This window comes from Muntiacus reevesi, chromosome 10 (assembly GCF_963930625.1).
Source record: "Muntiacus reevesi chromosome 10, mMunRee1.1, whole genome shotgun sequence".
NCBI classification, from domain to species: domain Eukaryota; kingdom Metazoa; phylum Chordata; class Mammalia; order Artiodactyla; family Cervidae; genus Muntiacus; species Muntiacus reevesi.
In genome coordinates, this window is record NC_089258.1 from 36,137,467 (window position 1) to 36,154,446 (window position 16,980).

Genomic DNA, 16,980 nt, shown 5'->3' on the forward strand with positions numbered 1-16,980 from the left:
TGTTTAAATTGGAACCATGTGGCTCTTTCCCCCAGCGCTTGCACAACGTGAACAGATGCATTGTTTGGTATCAAAGACCTCGTGTTGACTCCAAAGCTACAGTCTTCCGGGTGGCGCAGGGCAGAGGCTGTCAGAGCAGAGAAAAGGGCAAGGCATCAGAAAGTCTCGGCGAGTGTCGCTTCATCCCAGCTCATCCTGCGTTCGTGAAGGCGGGGCGGGTGTGTGGAAGCTACAAAGCGTACATCAGAGTGGGTGTGAGACCAGAACTGAACACTTGCCTTCTCCCAGTACTTTAAAAAGTTGCGTTGGTTTGTGCCAAGTGCTGGAGATGTTCGCTCCTCACCACCCCCACTGTTATCCCATTTTAATTCTCACCATACTTTTCAACAGGGGATACAGAGCGGGGGTGAGTAACCCTGTTCCTATAAAACCCTCAGTGTGGGGTTTTATCCTGAAACCAGAACCAAGCAAAAAGTTGAGAACTTCTTCTTAAGTTGGCTTGACCCCCACACCGCTCCGCGTGTGCTAGATAGAAACAGGAAAACAAACCCTTGAAGGCTCCGAATGGCAACCCCAGCTATCTGTGTATATCGTACGCCAGGAGTTGGGGTAGACAGGGCCAGAGGGGCAACATTCGAGAGAACTGCCTCCTAGAATCCTTCAAATTCAATATCCTGATATTTGCAGAGCGCGTAAGAGTTGTTGCAAGACACTGCCGCCGTCTGTTCCTTGCTCGTTAGGAAACGTCTGTTTCACCCAAGGCATTTTCATTGGCAGTGCGAAGTGCACTGAAATGAAACGGGCATTATCTCTACCCTCAGGGAAGTTCTAGTCCAGGTGTGGCATGAGGTTAATAATGAGGACCTTGGAGTCACACATCTGGATGGGAACTTAAACAAGTAACTCGATCTCGCAGCTCCCCGACTTTCCAACAGTAAAACAAGTAACGCTTAGCTCATAGGTCGCCGTGAGGATGGGTGAGCGCATGTATGTAAGCAATCGGTGAATGGTCGCTAATGTTATTAAGCATGTGCGTGATGGTAATATGAGGGGAAAGATCATCTAAGCATGGGGATTTTATGTTGTTTCCGTTTCCTGAAGGGTTAGCACGCATTCCGGCACACGGTAGGCACCCCAGACCTGTGCTTTCAGCCCATGGAAAAAGAGGCCAGAGTGTGAGAGAAGGGAGGGCCCAGTGCTGCAGGGAAGCTTGCCTGGCGACAGGAGAAAGCTTCCTGTAGACTCTTTCATGGCGCTCAGACTGGAACAAGTAAACCCCAGTTGGCAGGAAGGTGGCAACTACAGGAAGATGCATGGCGTGATCTCTGCACCACTTTATCAATCATTCTGAAGTCACTGTACGGTTTATAAAAGACTTCCGCCTTCAGGACCTCAGTTGAATCTCATGGAGCTATGGGTTAGCCGAATCTGAGAGTGCGCTGAAACTCAGAGAGGTGATGGACCTTGCCCAAAATTAGACAGCTTCTAGGTAATACAGCATAGATTTATCCATACCTTCGTGCCCTTTTGTATAGGAATTCCACTCCATGCTTTTGCTCAACTATCTGATTTAATTCTCACGACCCCCAGAAGTGAGTGCTGTCATAAAATATGAAAACGCTTTCATTCAGCTCAGTGCCTGGCAGATAAGAGACTCAATGAACGCTTGCTGTAATCATAATAGTTCCCATTTTGCAGATGGAAAAACTAAGGTTCTACAGCATTTGCAGATTCGTAATTTGTAAGGTTTTTAAGATGTGGGATTTGAGTCCCGGGTTGTCTGTTTCCATAAACTGTGCTCTTCGTGATAAACTTTGGCCACCGCGCCTCCGGAGTCTTGTCCACTCCGTGTGTCTCCTGTGTCAGCCTCCTGAAATGCGGAGCGGGAGCCCGTTAGCCTTTGTCTTCCTGCTGGAGTGCATTGGTCCTGCAAGAAAGCACCCCTCACCCTCTTGTTCCCTTTCTCCTCAGCTGTGTGCACTTCGCATGTGAGGCCGCGGACTGCCCAAAGCTGGCTGTGGAGAACGCTTGGCTCAACTGCTCTGGCGGTGATGGCTACCACGGCGCCCAGTGCACCGTGCGCTGTCGGACCGGCTACGTGCTCCAGATTCAGCGGGACGACGAGCTGATCAAAAGCCAGGTGTGTGGGGGTGCTGGGCGCAGAGTCCCTCTCCAGCCCACGAAAGGCTGAGCGGGTGTTGAAGCTGTCCCCTGCTGAGTCCTCAGCATTTGAAGCACTGCTGCGACATAGTAGATGCCCAGTAAAGAGGTGTGGGTTGAATGAAAGACCGCCTCAGTCTGGGATTTCTGAGACTGTGGTTCTGTGCAGAGAAGTGATTCACATCACAGGTACCAGCATCGCCAGTGTAGGCTGAAAATCTGGAAAACCATGGGCTGAGCATGACTTTTGGACTGAAACCCTCACAGTCAGAGCCCTGCTACAGTTGAGTGGGCTGGTTTCAGAAGAGGTGAGCCCCCTGTCAGTGCAATGCTCATTCATTCATTCAAACATGTGTGCACTGGGAACCAGATGTACTGTGTGTGTGTAAGTCGCTCAGTCGTGTCCAACTTTCTGCGACCCCATGGGCTGCAGCCCGCCAGGCTCCTCTGTCCATGGGGATTCTCCAGGCAAAAATACTGGAGTGGGTTGCCATGCCCTCCTCCAGGGGATCTTCCCGACCCAGGGATTGAACCCAGGTCTCCCGCATTGCAGGCAGATTCTTCACTGTCTGAGTCACCGGGTATACTGTACTAGGTGCTAGAGAAAGAAGTCACCAAGATGAACCTAGTTCCTCCTCCTAAGGAGCTTGGTGACTAGTGACCGGGAGCAGATGATGAGTGAGTAATGGCCGTACCATGTGCTTAACATTGGGAAGGGAAGTGCGGGGTGTTGTGGAAGCACAGGGGCAGTTAAGGAAAGCTCCCTGGAAGAGGTGATATGAAAACCAAGAACTGGAGAGAGAGGCAGAGGGCCGCGCATTCCAGTGAGGCAGGGAGGCAGGCTCTGGGCGTGGACCGGAATCTGTGGATGCCCACTGGTAAGGAGGGTACTGCAGACAGACGTTTGTTTTAATGATCTTACCCTGAGAACTGGAGAGAGAGGCAGAGGGTTGCGCATTCCAACGAGGCAGGGAGGCAGGCTCTGGGCATGGACCGGAATCTGTGGATGCCCGCTGGTGAGAAGGAGGGTACCGCAGACAGACGTTTGATTTACTGATCTTACCCAGGCAGTGAGGCTGGAGCGGCAAGCAAGGTGGGCTGATGTAAGGCCCTGTTAGCTTGGTCAGGGAGTGGGAGGGTCCTCTTCAGGGCAGCAGGGAGCTGCTGAAGGAAGTGACGTGGCCAGATCGTGGGTGATGAAGGTCCTTCCAGCGGCCCACATGGGTGCGACTTGGAGTCCAGCCACGGTGGGGGGGCCTTGGGAAGAGGGCTGAGTCCTGCACAAGCATGGTGGGCTCAGGTTGACTCAGATGTGGTGTGATGGTGCTTTCAGCCAGCGTGCCTGTGGGGTCTCAGGTGGGTGCGAGGAGGAGCAGGGAATTAAGCCCTGAGATTTGGGGATTCCATGTGCAGCCTCTTATGGGACCCCACCAGCAGACTGCCCCTTCATGCTCTGGGTGCATGGGCATGTTCTTTGTTGCTGGGAATGCCTGTTTGCACAGAGCTTCTGGGCTTGCAAAGAGTCCCACTGAGGCGCCCCGGGGCCCAGTTGCTTAGACACCTGCTTCCGTGTGTCAGACACAGCAGGCCTGAACTCCTGTGAAAACAATTAAGCTGGCTTTGGCAGTGAGGGACCTTTCATTCCTTTGATGGGCGCTGAAGAGGGAAACAGTGTCCCATGCTTTTGAAATCCCATCTCAACATTTGGCATCCCTGATCGCCTGGGATGTGGTGGCTTCTTCCTTGAATGGAGGCCCCCCAGGCTGGGCTGCCGCGGACCGACCCTGGCTTGTCCCTGCAGCCTGGGCTTGTCCTTCTACCCCCAGCCGTGCTGTCTTCTGATTTGTGTTGAATCCCTGTCGACCCTCTCGTTTGCCTAGCCTCCTTCCTCCTTCACGTCCGCCTCTCCCAGCTATTAAAGCGTCATGTGTTGGAGCAGGGAGTGGCTCTTAGAGCAATGCTTGACTTCGATGCCAGTGAGGAAAGGGACTTGCCCACGATCTCACAGCACCCAGAACCAAATCCCGTTCTCCCATCCCCCCAGGGTGATGCCCACTCTGTGCCAAGCACAATCTCCCCCGCTCCCCCAGGGCCAGGAAAAGATCCAAAGGTTAAAATCCAGCATCCCACTCTTGTGCTATGTTTCAGAGGCTATTTCATGAAAAACAGTCCTCTGGCCCTGGGAAGTCTGAGCCTTAAGATTCGCAGCAATACAATGGAAATAACTATCTGGGAGACTCTCCAGACAGCCATGCAGAGCCGTGTCTTTGGGCTCAATTCACACTTAGCCTTTGTCCAGCGATGAAACTTGGAGCTAGTCACTTAATGTCTCTGAGCCTCAGTTTCGGCAGCTGTAAAGCGGGAACTGAAGTACCTCCTTCAACAGTTGCTGGGATCCCGGAAAGGGAGCTAAATATGGAGCATGGATCTCCGGGTGCCGTAGCCCAGGGGAGAAGGGTTTCCCCCACGGGTTGGGTTTCCGCCCACCGCAGCTCACGGTACCCGCCTCCGTCTTCCAGACAGGACCCAGCGTCACGGTGACCTGTACGGAGGGCAAGTGGAACAAGCAGGTGGCGTGCGAGCCAGTGGACTGCGGCGTCCCAGATCAGCACCACGTCTACGCCGCCTCGTTCTCCTGCCTCGAGGGCACCACCTTCGGCAGCAAGTGCTCCTTCCAGTGCCGCCACCCGGCGCAGCTGAAAGGTAGGAGACCCGGGCCGCCTCCAGGGCCCCCTGCGGGGACTCAACACCGGGGCTTGGACAGGGTGTTGTCTCTGCTTCTGATCCCTCCCGCCTGTTCTGTGCAGACTGCCTTGTTGTGCAGCTGGGGAGAGAGTTGAGTTGGACAAGCAAGGTGTCTCTGCTGCTGCTGCTGCTAAGTCGCTTCAGTCGTGTCCGACTCTGTGCGACCCCAGAGACGGCAGCCCCCCAGGCTCCCCCAGCCCTGGGATTCTCCAGGCAAGAACACTGGAGTGGGTTGCCATTTCCTTCTCCAGTGCGTGAAAGTGAAAAGTGAAAGTGAAGTCGCTCAATCGTGTCTGACTCTTAGTGACCCCATGGACTGCAGCCCACGAGGCTCCTCCGTCCATGGGATTTTCCAGGCAAGAGCACTGGAGTGGGGTGCCATTGCCTTCTCCGATGGTGTCTCTAAGATCTTCCAAATCTGGCAAAAGAGGAAAGAGAAAAGCAGGAAGGGAGGGAAAGTAGAAGGAAAGAGAAGATTCTAAGAAAATAGCATCTGGAACTGATGTGACTGGTTCATTGGGTGGGGTGAGGGTCCAGTAAGTCTAAGAGGAAAGTGTTATTATTATTTTAATTTTCACGGAGGAGAAACTCAAGGTTCAGAGTTGAAAGAACGTGTCCAAGGCCAGGCTGTTACCGGAGGGCTCCACCACGGGGCCCAGGTCTGTCTTTCTCCAAAGCCCACTGCTGCCCTTTAGGACGGGCTAGCTCCCTGGGAGTCACTCTAGGAGGGAAGAGCTAATGGGCATCTCTTGGGCTAGGTACTGGGATATTCTGGTGAGAAGACATACTCTGGCAAACTGGAGGAGAGGACACATGTTGGAAATGAGTGAGAGGCTGGCCTGGGCGACCTAGACTCTCCAAGGGCTCTTTGACCTAGGCAGGGGTAACTGATTACTGGATGGATGATGAAACTGAGGTCCAGTGATAGGAAGGAGGGAACTTGCACAGAATCACAGAGCAAGTTAGCAGCAGCATCAGAATAACTCTCTTGGCTTCTGGTTGAGTGTTAGGTTTGGGCATTATACCCAGTTTTTGGAGGTAGCAGGACTTTCCTTTGCTTGGCTTATCAGAGGAAACATTGTCCCTTCATCAGATAACCAAAATGATAACTCACTAAGCAAGGGTCCTACCTTGGGATCCATCATGGGAATGAGCGGACTTCTGTGTGTTGTGTGGGGGTTTGGAGGGAGGTCTGTAAATTCCCTTCAACTTACATGTCCTATTGGAGAAGGAAATGGTAACCCACTCCAGTATCCTTGCCTGGAGAATCCCATGGATGGAGGAGCCTGGTAGGCTACAGTCCATGGGGTCACAAAGAGTCGCACATGAGTGAGCAACTTCACTTTCACTTAGATGTCATATTACAAATTCATGAGTTCCAGGCATTTGGATGATTGGAGAGGGTTGATAGTGTCTCCAAGTTTTCAAGAAGATATAGAACTTCAAAAGATCACTACACATAGTAAGACTCAATAAAGTGTATAGACTGGGCAACTGAATGAGTTGATGAAAGTGAAACCACAGGAAATGTCTCTTTTAAGAAATGAATGAAGGACCCAGCTATCTCACTAACTGCCCCCAAAGAGAAGCAGAAAACACTTCTGGGATACATCCTTTCCTATTGTTCAGTTGCTCAGTCATGCCTGACTCTTTGCAACCCCATGAACTGCAACACACCAGTCTTCCCTGTCCTTCACCATCTCCTGGAGTTTGCTCAGACTCACATCCATTGAGTTGGTGATCCTATCCAACCATCTCATCCTGTCTCCCTCTTCTTCTCTTGCCCTCAATCTTTCCCAGCACCAATGCCTTTTCCAGTGAGTCGGCTCTTTGCATCAAGTAACCAAAGTCCCCTCATATTTTTAGCCAAGAAGATTTGAGTGTAAAAGTTATAGACACTTTATATGAGCTGCCCTAGAGATTGAGATCTGAGAGAGACAAAGAGACCAGTGAAAACTGCAAAGCCTTCACCTTATCTGAGCTTGTCCCTGGCCCCATCTGCTCAGACATGGGGCTTATTAATAACTCCAGACTAGGACATCACACTTCCCCTCTAAGTCAGAGGTCCTTGGGAAAGGGAGGTGTATAAATCAGCATTGATTATTAGCCACAACGAGGGCTGCATTAATATTCCTTAATCAAAGTGATTCTCTGTCATTGCTTCTCTGCTTACTGTGGTGGAGGGATGACCTCACTGTGCAGATGTGACCCTAGAAGGACTGTCATTTTGATGTTGTTGATCCTCACTTTCATTGTCCCTTGAGAATACTGGGCAGGACCCACTGACGCACCATGCCCTTGGTTCTCAGCATCATCAGATGCTCAGATTCCAGGTCCAATGCTTTGGCTTGGGTCTGCTGGTGGCAAAGGCTAGGCAGAGGTCCTGGTCCTCTCTCTTGAGCTTGTTATTAATTCTTTGCTTCTTAAGCCAAAAGATAAAGTGAAAGTGTTAGTCACTCAGTCATGTCCGACTCTTTGTGACTCCATGGACTATAGCCTGCCAGGCTTTCTGTCCATGGAATTCTCCAGACAGGAATACTGGAGTGGATAGTCATTCCCTTCTCCAGGCGATCTTCCCAACCCAGGGATTGAACCTGCATTTCTAATGTTCTCTGCATTGGCAAGTAGGTTCTTTACCATCTTGGCCACCAGGGAAGCCCAAAATGAAAGTCCCTCAGTCGTGTCCAACTCTTTGTGACCCCACGGACTGTAGCCCACCAGGCTTCTCTGTCCATGAAATTTTCCAGGCAAGAATACTGGAATGAGTTGCTGTTCCCTTCTTCAGGGAATCTTCCCAACCCAGGAATCAAACCCAAGTCTCCTGCACTGCAGGCAGATTCTTAACTGTCTGAACCACTAGGAGTGATCAAAACGAAATTTCCCCCCATTTCTTGCCTGCTTCCCTTTATGCCCTTTGCTTTCCCTTCCCCACAGCAAGATTTAAGCAAAAGGAGTGTGAGCTTTCATTTTTCATCAGACATAGAGGGATTGAACTCTTGGTTCTGCCCCAGCTGTCTGATCTCAGGAGGTGAATTTCACATTGGCAGATGTTAGTAGATCCTAGAAGAGCAATTTCCCATCCTTGAGCCTCAGTACTCTCATTCATAAAATGGGTGTAAGAGCATCCACATTGAAGGCTTATGGTGAGGATTAAAAGAGATGGTATGAATAAAATTGCCAGAACCAGAGTAAGTACTTAGTAAATACTCATCTCCAAGAGGCACTCTTGTGAGATTTAGGCAGTGGCTGCCCTCTTGACCCCTGACCTCTTTATCCCATGGAGGCCTTAGTCCTGGGACCTGTGGAGACTTGCTCCATCTTCCACATTCCACTCAGGACCTAGAGGCTAACGTGCTTGGACCAGAAGCCCCCACCCAGGAGGAGTGCTGAGTGTGGCCCCAAGGCCAGTGTAATGCAGGTATTAATAGCACCACAAACACACCAGTCCCTTAGAATCCAGGTGAACTTTTCTCGAATATCCTGGCCTTCCCCTAAGTTCTGAGCCTTCATCAAGATGTCCACAAAATACCCGGCAAGCCCACAGCTCTGGAGTCATTCCTGCCAGGGCCCTTTATCACACGAGCACTAACAGCACCCACTGCACCTACACACACACGAGGGGAAAAGTACTCTCGAGTTTAAAAGAAAGAACCTCAGTCTCAGAATCATAAAGGTTTAACTCAGTGGCTAAAAATGCATCATTGCATCCTTGACCCTCTCAGCTTCAACTCCACCATGTGAGGTGCACTGGATGTTGATTCTGGAGCGGGGCTTCTGGAGCAAGCATGCTCTCATCCCACAAAGATCTTTCCAGGGACTTCCCTGGTGATCCAGTGGCTTAGATTCCATGCTTCCACTGCATGGGGTGTGGATTTGGTCCCTAGTCAGGGAACTTAGATTTCACATGCCATGTAGCTCAGCCAAAAAAAAAAAAAAAAAAAATAGTCTTTCTAAAAGGCCCACTGTCTACTTCTATCTAAGGCCCGAGATTTAAACTCAGCCTATTCACTGGTTTCCAGAAGACACTCAGTACCATGGAGCATTTTCTGGTTTCTTAGACTCTACTATACTGATGAGCGGAATGGCTGTGTCCTTCAATGTCCAGCAGTTAACCTTCCTGCCAGCCCCCCACTCTCTTCCTCGCCCCTTACCCTCTCCCTCAGAGGCCTGTCCTGATCTTTCTCCCTCTAGGAATTTCACATCCTCTGTCCTCTCTCAGGCAGAGACCCTTTCATCTTTCTCAGAAGCAGATAGCCAGACCTGGAGGATTCAACTTTATCCTAAGGGTCTCATCAAGGCATCTTCCCACAAAAACAGGGTCTCCACCAAAGAGGACGTCTCATGTCACTGCTAAGAGAAGGCTACTCTCCTCTTATCATCCTCGTGCTTTGGAGGTAGCAGGGTCTAGAATGTCCCCGGGTCCCAGCCCCCACTGGGTGTTAATGGTAAGTGTTAGTTGCTCAGTCGTGTCTGGCTCTTTGTGACCCCACGGACTATGCTGTCCATGGAATTCTCCAGGCAAGAACACTGGAGTGGGTTGCCATTTCCTACTCCAATAGTGGTTAATGGTAAACCACTACCCAGTTCTTCCTGGGGACAGACGCGCACCGTGGAGAAGAAAAGTTATTCAAGATCACACAGCTGCTCATGACACCGTCTTTAGATGTGAGCAGTGATAAGAGGAAGCAACAGATTTCTTTTCTGCCTTAGATAATTCTTCTGTCTCCCTCATCCCCCACCTCCACCTTCACTTCACTCTGAACAGTGCTCAGGTTTCAAAAGTCAAGCGTATTCTCACCTCAGGGTTCTTAGCTGCTGCTCCAGAATTCCTTTGACCTTTTCTGAACCATGCCTCTCAACCTAGTTGTTGCCGTTCAGTCACTAAGTCATGTCTGACTCTTTGTGTCCCCATGAACTGCAGCACGCCAGGCTTCCCTTTTCTTTACTATATCCTGGACTTTGCTCAAACACATGTACATTGAGTCGGTAATACCATCCAACTATCTCATCCTCTCTCACCCCCTCCTCCTCCTGCCCTCAATCTTCCCAAGCATCAGGGTCTTTTCCAATGAGTCTGCTCTTTGCATCAAGTGGTCAAAGTATTGGAGCTCTCCAGCCAGAGCTGGGAGAAGCCAGAAGTCATCATTTCATTTTGCCATGCAGAAACTGAGGTCCAAGAGAGGAAGACATTCATGCAAGGTCATGTATGCATTACCATGAGCACTGGGGCCGGAAAGTGACCCAGGGGTCCCTACCCCAGAAGAGGTGCCCTCTTGCCAGGCATTCCACTCCCAGCAGTCTTGTGAAATCATCTAACTTGCACACTCCCAGCCCCTCTGTTATGGCAGGTATCCAACTTTCCAGGCTCTTTCCTCTCTTAGGACAGTACCCATTCGTTATCCCTGACTGTGACTGCATCTTAGCACATTCTTCTTCTCCTTTGTGTCTAACATGTAGGGCCTTTCAGTACAAACATTTAGAAGTGATAGACCCCATTCTGGACAGTGGGGACAGGAGGGATGGTGAAATTATATGACTAGTTTTGCTTTTGAGATACTCCACACATTCATGTTTCTGGTTCCATGAGGTTTTTTTTTTCTCTAGATGGCAGTTCCTCTGTGGCCATACACTTGGGTATGGGAGGAGGGAAATGGAAGGAGATCGAGGTCTGTTTTTTTTAATGCCTTGTCGATTGTACTGGCATCACCCACATCCTAAGGGCTGGGGCTGCACCTTGTTCATTCTTTTATTCCCAGAACCCACCCTAGTGCCAACCATACGTGCATGCACGCTAAGTCGCTTCAGTCGTGTCCAACTCTGTGTGACCCCTTGACCACAAGGGGTCAAGGGAGCCCTCAGGAGTCAGACACACCTGGAGTGAAGGCCAGCTATAGTTCGAGAAGCTCACTTTTCCACTCAGGGACTCAGTGTTCCCACCTGCAAAATGAGATTAAGGACAAATTGGGTCACGAGAAGGATCAAGGAGATGGGGCCAGTCATTCTTCCTATGCCTACCTCATGGACTCTACAAATGTGATTTGTCCTTATCCCAGTCCAGCTAGCTGTGTTTTTGCTTTCTTAATTCAGTGGCCAATACCCTTCCACATCCTAAAATATTAGAACTGGACAAGAACTTAAAGATGGCTTTGGCCTAGGGCCAGAGAAGTCAGGTGACTTGTTCAAGGTCACGGTAAATTCATAATACTCCAGGCTTCCCCGGTAGCTCAGTGCTAAAGAATCTGGCTTCAAAGCAGGAGACTTGAAGGAGATGTGGGTTCAGTCCCTGGGTTTGGAAGATCCCATGGAGAAGGAAATGGCAACCTGCTCCAGTATTCTCACCTAGAAATCCCCATGGACAGAGGAGCCTGTGGGGCTATAGGCCGTGGGGTCACAGAGTCGTATACCACTGAGTGACTAAACAACAGCAGTATGCATTCGACAAGTGGACATTTAGGGCTTCCTGGATGCTTGGCTGGAGAAGGAAATGGCAGCCCACTCTAGCGTTTTTGCCTGGAGAATTCCGTGAACAGAGGAGCCTGGTGGGCTGCTGTCCATGGGGTCACACAGAGTTGGACACGACTGAAGCGACTTAGCGTGCATGCACGTATGGTTGGCACTAGGGTGGGTTCTGGGAATAAAAGAATGAACAAGGTGCAGCCCCAGCCCTTAGGATGTGGGTGATGCCAGTACAATCGACAAGGCATTAAAAAAAACAGACCTCGATCTCCTGCCATTTCCCTCCTCCCATTCTAATCTAGGTTAGTTTCAGTCTTAAAGGTATTCTCAAGGAAATCTGATCTTCTGGGTACTCTTTACAGCAAAATAATAAGAGTAGATTTATTTCTTTTGATAGTACATTTGTAATCATTTTAATACTCACTGGAGATTGAAATTTCATTAGCCACATTTGTAGACAGTCTGAGCAAGATTTGTTTCCTAGACTTTAAAAGATGAACAGACAAAAGTACAGTGTCACATCACTCTCTGAAACCTAGTCTCTGCCCTCAGCACTCTTACCCTCAGCCAGGGACTCCAGGCTCAGAAACGCCTTCACCTCGTGTCCAGAGTTACGTTCCCCCAAGAAACATAGTGAGAGGAAGACATGGAAATGATAGAAGCATCAGGGCTCCTCTAAAGCCACCCCGCTGTGGACAGCCGGGCTCAGTCCCTCTGGGAAAGCATGGGAAACGGGGCAGGATTATTCCTCTGAGTTCCCGTAACTCTGGCAATTGTCGTGTTAATGCACCAGCCCCTTCACTGGTTTGGGCGCCACTTCTATGAGCATTGACACCTCAGCGCTGTGAGTCTGCCCCGCATGCAGGCCAAACACCCCTGATCAGAGCAAAAGACCTCCAGCAGCATACAGCTGCGGGTGCAGAAGGCGTCCTTCAGCGTATGGAGGTCAGGGCCAAGGGCACGTGGGAAGGGCGTGGACAGCTGCGTCCTACCCTGGTTTCTTCAGAGCCCCATGGAGGCTGCAGGGTGGGGGCCACAGCTAGGGGCCTGGAAATGCTGATTCTGCGCACTTAAGTGTCTGCCGTGGTGTGGGGCATGTCCATGGTCCTGAATCACCAGCTCTTGTGTTAACATTGTTCTTCTGACTGCAGTGCTCGCTGACTCCCATTTACCCTCTCAAAGAATGTACATTTCCACTCTGCCTTTTCTCTCTTGATTAACCTTTTGTGATTTTTCTGTGAGCTCACCACCAGAGAATCACAACGTCCGCTTCACAATCTAGGGTTTACCTAGCTGATAGGGTGTACTTGTAAAGCATCTTGACCCTTTTTCCAGAGGCATTTTATCTTTCCTGGGAAATTTAGAGAGGGTAGGGCTACCCTTATCTTTTGTGGCTCCCAGTCTCCGCTAAGCTCTTGCTGAACCCAGGCACTCCAACACTGCCTTCATCACAAGACCATGCAAAAAAAAGTAATAATAATAATAATGCAATTTACAACATCTGGGGTGCTGGAGCCATCTCTGCTTCTATAGAAACCAAATGAGCCACTCTTCCACAGCCTTTATTCTTTTTACTTGATGTAGAAGTGTCTGTAGGGTGCAGCGTCACAGGTCATCACGTGGAGTCCTCTGTGTGACTTACAGACCCTGAGTTGCCTTGGGCTCCCCAGGTGACTCACACAGATACGGGAGGAGGAAGAGGGCAGTGAGCAGGGAAAGAAGCCACAGCGGCACCTACACACGCTCTCATCTTTTTTTCCTGTTTTATTTCTCTCCATAGCTCTTTCCACCTTCTACACACCAAACAGTTTGCTTTTTTACAAAGATAATTTCTTATCCGTATCCCACTAGAATATAAGCTCCAAGAGAGCAGAGTTTGGGGTTTATTTTGTTCATTGTCTTGTCTCCACATAGAGAAGAGTAGCTGGCACATAGGAAGCACTGAATAGATGCTTGTTGAATGAAGTGTCTGTGTGTGTGTGTGTGTGTGTGTGTGTGTGTGTGCACGTGTGTGCGCGCGCGCGCGCTAAGTCACTTCAGTCGTGTCTGACTCTGTATACCCCATGGACCGTAGCCCTCCAGGCTCCTCTGTCCATGGTGATTCTCCAGGCAAGAATACTGGAGTGGGTTGCCATGTTCTCCTCCAGGGCATCTTCCCAACTCAGGGATCGAACCCACATCTCTCACATCTCCTGCATTGGCAGGTGGGTTCTTTACCACTAGCGCCACCTGGGAAGCCCCGAATGAATGGAGGTTCTCATGCAACTCCTGTGATCCTTTCAGAGCTGCTGCCATGCCCTCCTCTAGGGGGTCTTCCCAATGCAGGGGTTGAACCCAGGTCTCCCGCATGGCAGGCGTTTTCTTTCCTGTCTGAGCCACCAGGGGAGCCCAAGAATACTGGAGTGAGCAGCCTAACTCTTCTCCAGGGGAGCTTCCTGATCCAGGAATCAAACCAGGGTCTCCTGCATCGCAGACGGATTCTTTACCAGCTGAGCTACCAGAGAAGCTTACTCTGCCAATTACTGGAAAGCAAGTGCCTTCATCTCTGGGCTCAGATGCAAAGCAGGGAGGATGGAGGGAAGTGTGGACTAAAAAGATGCGCAAAGTGAGAGCTGCCAGTTAAGTTTTATTTGCGGCAAAATGAGGATGGCAGCCCGGGAGGCAGGACTTCAGATAGCTCTGAGGGACCGCTCCGGAGAGGCAGTGGGGAAGGTTAACATATAAGATTTTGGTGAAGGGGGAGTTCAACAAAATCAAGTTCTTACTTTATAAAAGATTTTCTGTTAGTCACGAGGAGCTGATGTCATCATGAAGGGATTTAGTGATTTCCTAGATAGGAAGAGATCCAAGGATTGGGATCATGAAATCAGTTCCTGCAAATATCTAACGAAAGACTTGTTCCACCAGTTTTCTTGGAGCACAGAGTGCCTCGCCTTCCTCCCTGAGCTCCCCTCAGGGGGTGTTGAAGGTCAGGTCGGCAGCTGCAACAGCATAGGGTTCAATCTCTGCACAGGCAGGTGGCAAATGCCCTTCTTGTTGTCGTTCAGTCGCTGGCAAATACTTGTGGCAAGTGTCCATTTGTAGTTGACAAGGATCATGAAGTTCCCTTGTCTGTGCAATATAAGAGGTTTCAGAATCAGAAGTCGGGAGCCTTGAATTGGATTCACTGTAGACATGGGGTATGTCACTCCCCAAGTTGTCTCTCCCTTTTTTTTATTTTCTTTTTTTTTAAGTTTGTGGCAGCTCTTTCTACTCCCTAGACTCCTCAGTTGAAGGTGGAAGGGGCTGGAATTACCCGTGGAAGTGTCTCTGGTTCTTCAGGTTGGCCTGAGTCCAGGCAGCACGTGGATTAGCTGGACTAGCGGAGCCTCTCCACCTGCCGCCTCCACTAACACTGCCTGCCTGATTCCTCCAGGCAACAACAGCCTCCTGACCTGCATGGAGGATGGGCTGTGGTCCTTCCCGGAGGCCCTGTGCGAGCTCATGTGCCTGGCTCCGCCGCCGGTGCCCAACGCGGACCTCCAGACGGCCCGGTGCCGCGAGAGCAAGCACAAGGTGGGGTCGTTCTGCAAGTACAAGTGCAGGCCCGGATACCACGTGCCCGGCTCCTCCCGGAAGTCAAAGAAGTAAGCGGGGCTGCAGAGGCACGCGCCCGGCGGCCGGAGCTGGCGGGGGGGGGGGGGGCAGGGGGAGCCAGGCTGTCTAGTTAGAAGAAGTGCTCACTTCTCTGCCCACCGTCATCCCGTGCTCTTCCCTGGGAATCTGGGGGGACATTGTCATCAGCTGCTTGCTGACTGTGTGACCTGAAGTCAGCGACTTCACTTCTCTGGGCCTCTATTGTTGAGCAATGCGATGGGGAGGATAATAACAGTCTCTGCATTAGATGGGGGTGAAGGATGAATGAGGATGTGTCTGTGAAGTGCTCGCAAAGTGCCTGGTACACAGCAAATTGTGGGTATCCATACCATCCCTGTGTCAGCCCCCATCAGCGCCCCTGGAAGGAAGTGGGGGGAAATGGGCCAGCAGGGCTTGATTTCATTTCATTCCACATGAAACTCTTGCTCGGCCCTGATGAAAGAGTTCTGTGGACGTTCACCTTAACCCCTCCTCACTCCCTCCGTCACCCAATAGGATGAGCAGGGACTCAGGAATCAGAAAGGCACATGTGAGGCCAGCTGACTCCGGAGACCGTGGGTGTCTTGGTAGAGTGTGGCTGCAGCCATTGGGTCCTTGAGATGTGTCTACTTTCCATCTCTTCCTGAAAGACGGGCCTTCAAGACCCAGTGTACCCAGGATGGCAGCTGGCAGGAGGGAGCTTGTGTTCCTGTGACGTGTGACCCCCCTCCACCGAAATTCCACGGACTGTACCAGTGCACCAACGGCTTCCAGTTCAACAGTGAATGCAGGATCAAGTGTGAAGACAGCGATGCCACCCAGGTGAGGCCCCTTGAGTTTGGAGTCAACCCTTGGATCCGTTTCCCCTCTGTTTCCTAAAGACCAGCCAGGATTTAGGAACCACATCCTCCAGGAAACTCCCTGCAGATGCCAGAGTTGTATAATAGCGGTATCGCCCACACAGAAGTTTAGGAGCTGGGTTCTCAGCATCATCCTTTGTAGTCTCTCTGAACCTCATGCTCCTACCTATCACACTGCATGTTATTGGCTCAGAGATTCTTAGCTTTGAAAAAAAAAAAAATCTCAGTGTTGGGAACCTTACGAAAGAAATCATAAGTGAAATCCCGATGTCTGAACTTGATCCAAGGTAAGGTGTGACCGAGGCTGTTTTGTTGACTTTTTACCACCATCGCCACTTACATTGCTCTGACATATTGAGAATCGTGATTTCCACTATCTGGAGACACCAGTGGCTCCTCAAGCATTTGGAGAAAGGGAGCCATATTTAGACTAGATGTACAGTTTTGAGACTCCTGAAGAAGGATGCACGAAGATGGCAGGGACTGGATTATATCTCAATCCACGTGTATCTGAGGCAGAGTTCAGCAGTCCCACCAGCCCTGCTGAGGGAGTTCTGTGAATGGCATCTCCTTAATCCTTACACCCACCCACCTCCACCCGCTAAGACAGGCAGGGAATCAAGAATGAGAAAGAGAATGAGGAACCAGCTGGTTCCAAGGAAGACTTAGGTCCACCAGGAGCTCCAGCCCTGAGAGAACCCTCCATTTAGGGAGGATGCCTCAGCCCCATGACTCACGGGTGGGCAAGGGTCTTTACTCGGGTGAGGCCAGAGTTCAGCCAACTGGGCCCAGTGCAAGGACCTCCCTCTTGCCAGTCCTTAGTGGGTATTCAGTTCAGTTCAGTTCAGTCGCTCAGTCGTGTCCGGCTCTTTGTGACCCCATGAACCACAGCATGCCAGGCCTCCCTGTCCATCACCAACTCCTGCATTTACCCAGACCCATGTCCATTGAGTCAGTGATGCCATCCAACCATCTCATCCTCTGTCATCCCCTTCTCCTCCTGCCTTCAATCTTTCCCAGCATCACAGTCTTTTCAAATGAGTCAGCTCTTTGCATCAGGTGGCCAAAGTATTGGAGTTTCAGCTTCAGCATCAGTCCTTCCAATGAACACCCAGGACTGATCTCCTTTAGGACGGACTGGTTG

At 50.7% G+C, this 16,980-nt stretch overlaps 1 protein-coding gene across 2 annotated transcripts in view; it reads left to right on the top strand.

Moving 5' to 3' along the window:
• The window catches only part of PAPPA (pappalysin 1), a 257,144-nt gene that overhangs the window by 188,446 nt on the left and 51,718 nt on the right, over positions 1-16,980 (top strand). For both annotated transcript variants that reach the window (XM_065946622.1, XM_065946623.1), the window contains exons 14-17: positions 1,972-2,140; positions 4,680-4,863; positions 14,777-14,987; positions 15,627-15,798. In XM_065946622.1, coding sequence (XP_065802694.1) covers positions 1,972-2,140; positions 4,680-4,863; positions 14,777-14,987; positions 15,627-15,798 — 736 coding nt within the window. The remainder of the gene's footprint in view (positions 1-1,971; positions 2,141-4,679; positions 4,864-14,776; positions 14,988-15,626; positions 15,799-16,980) is intronic.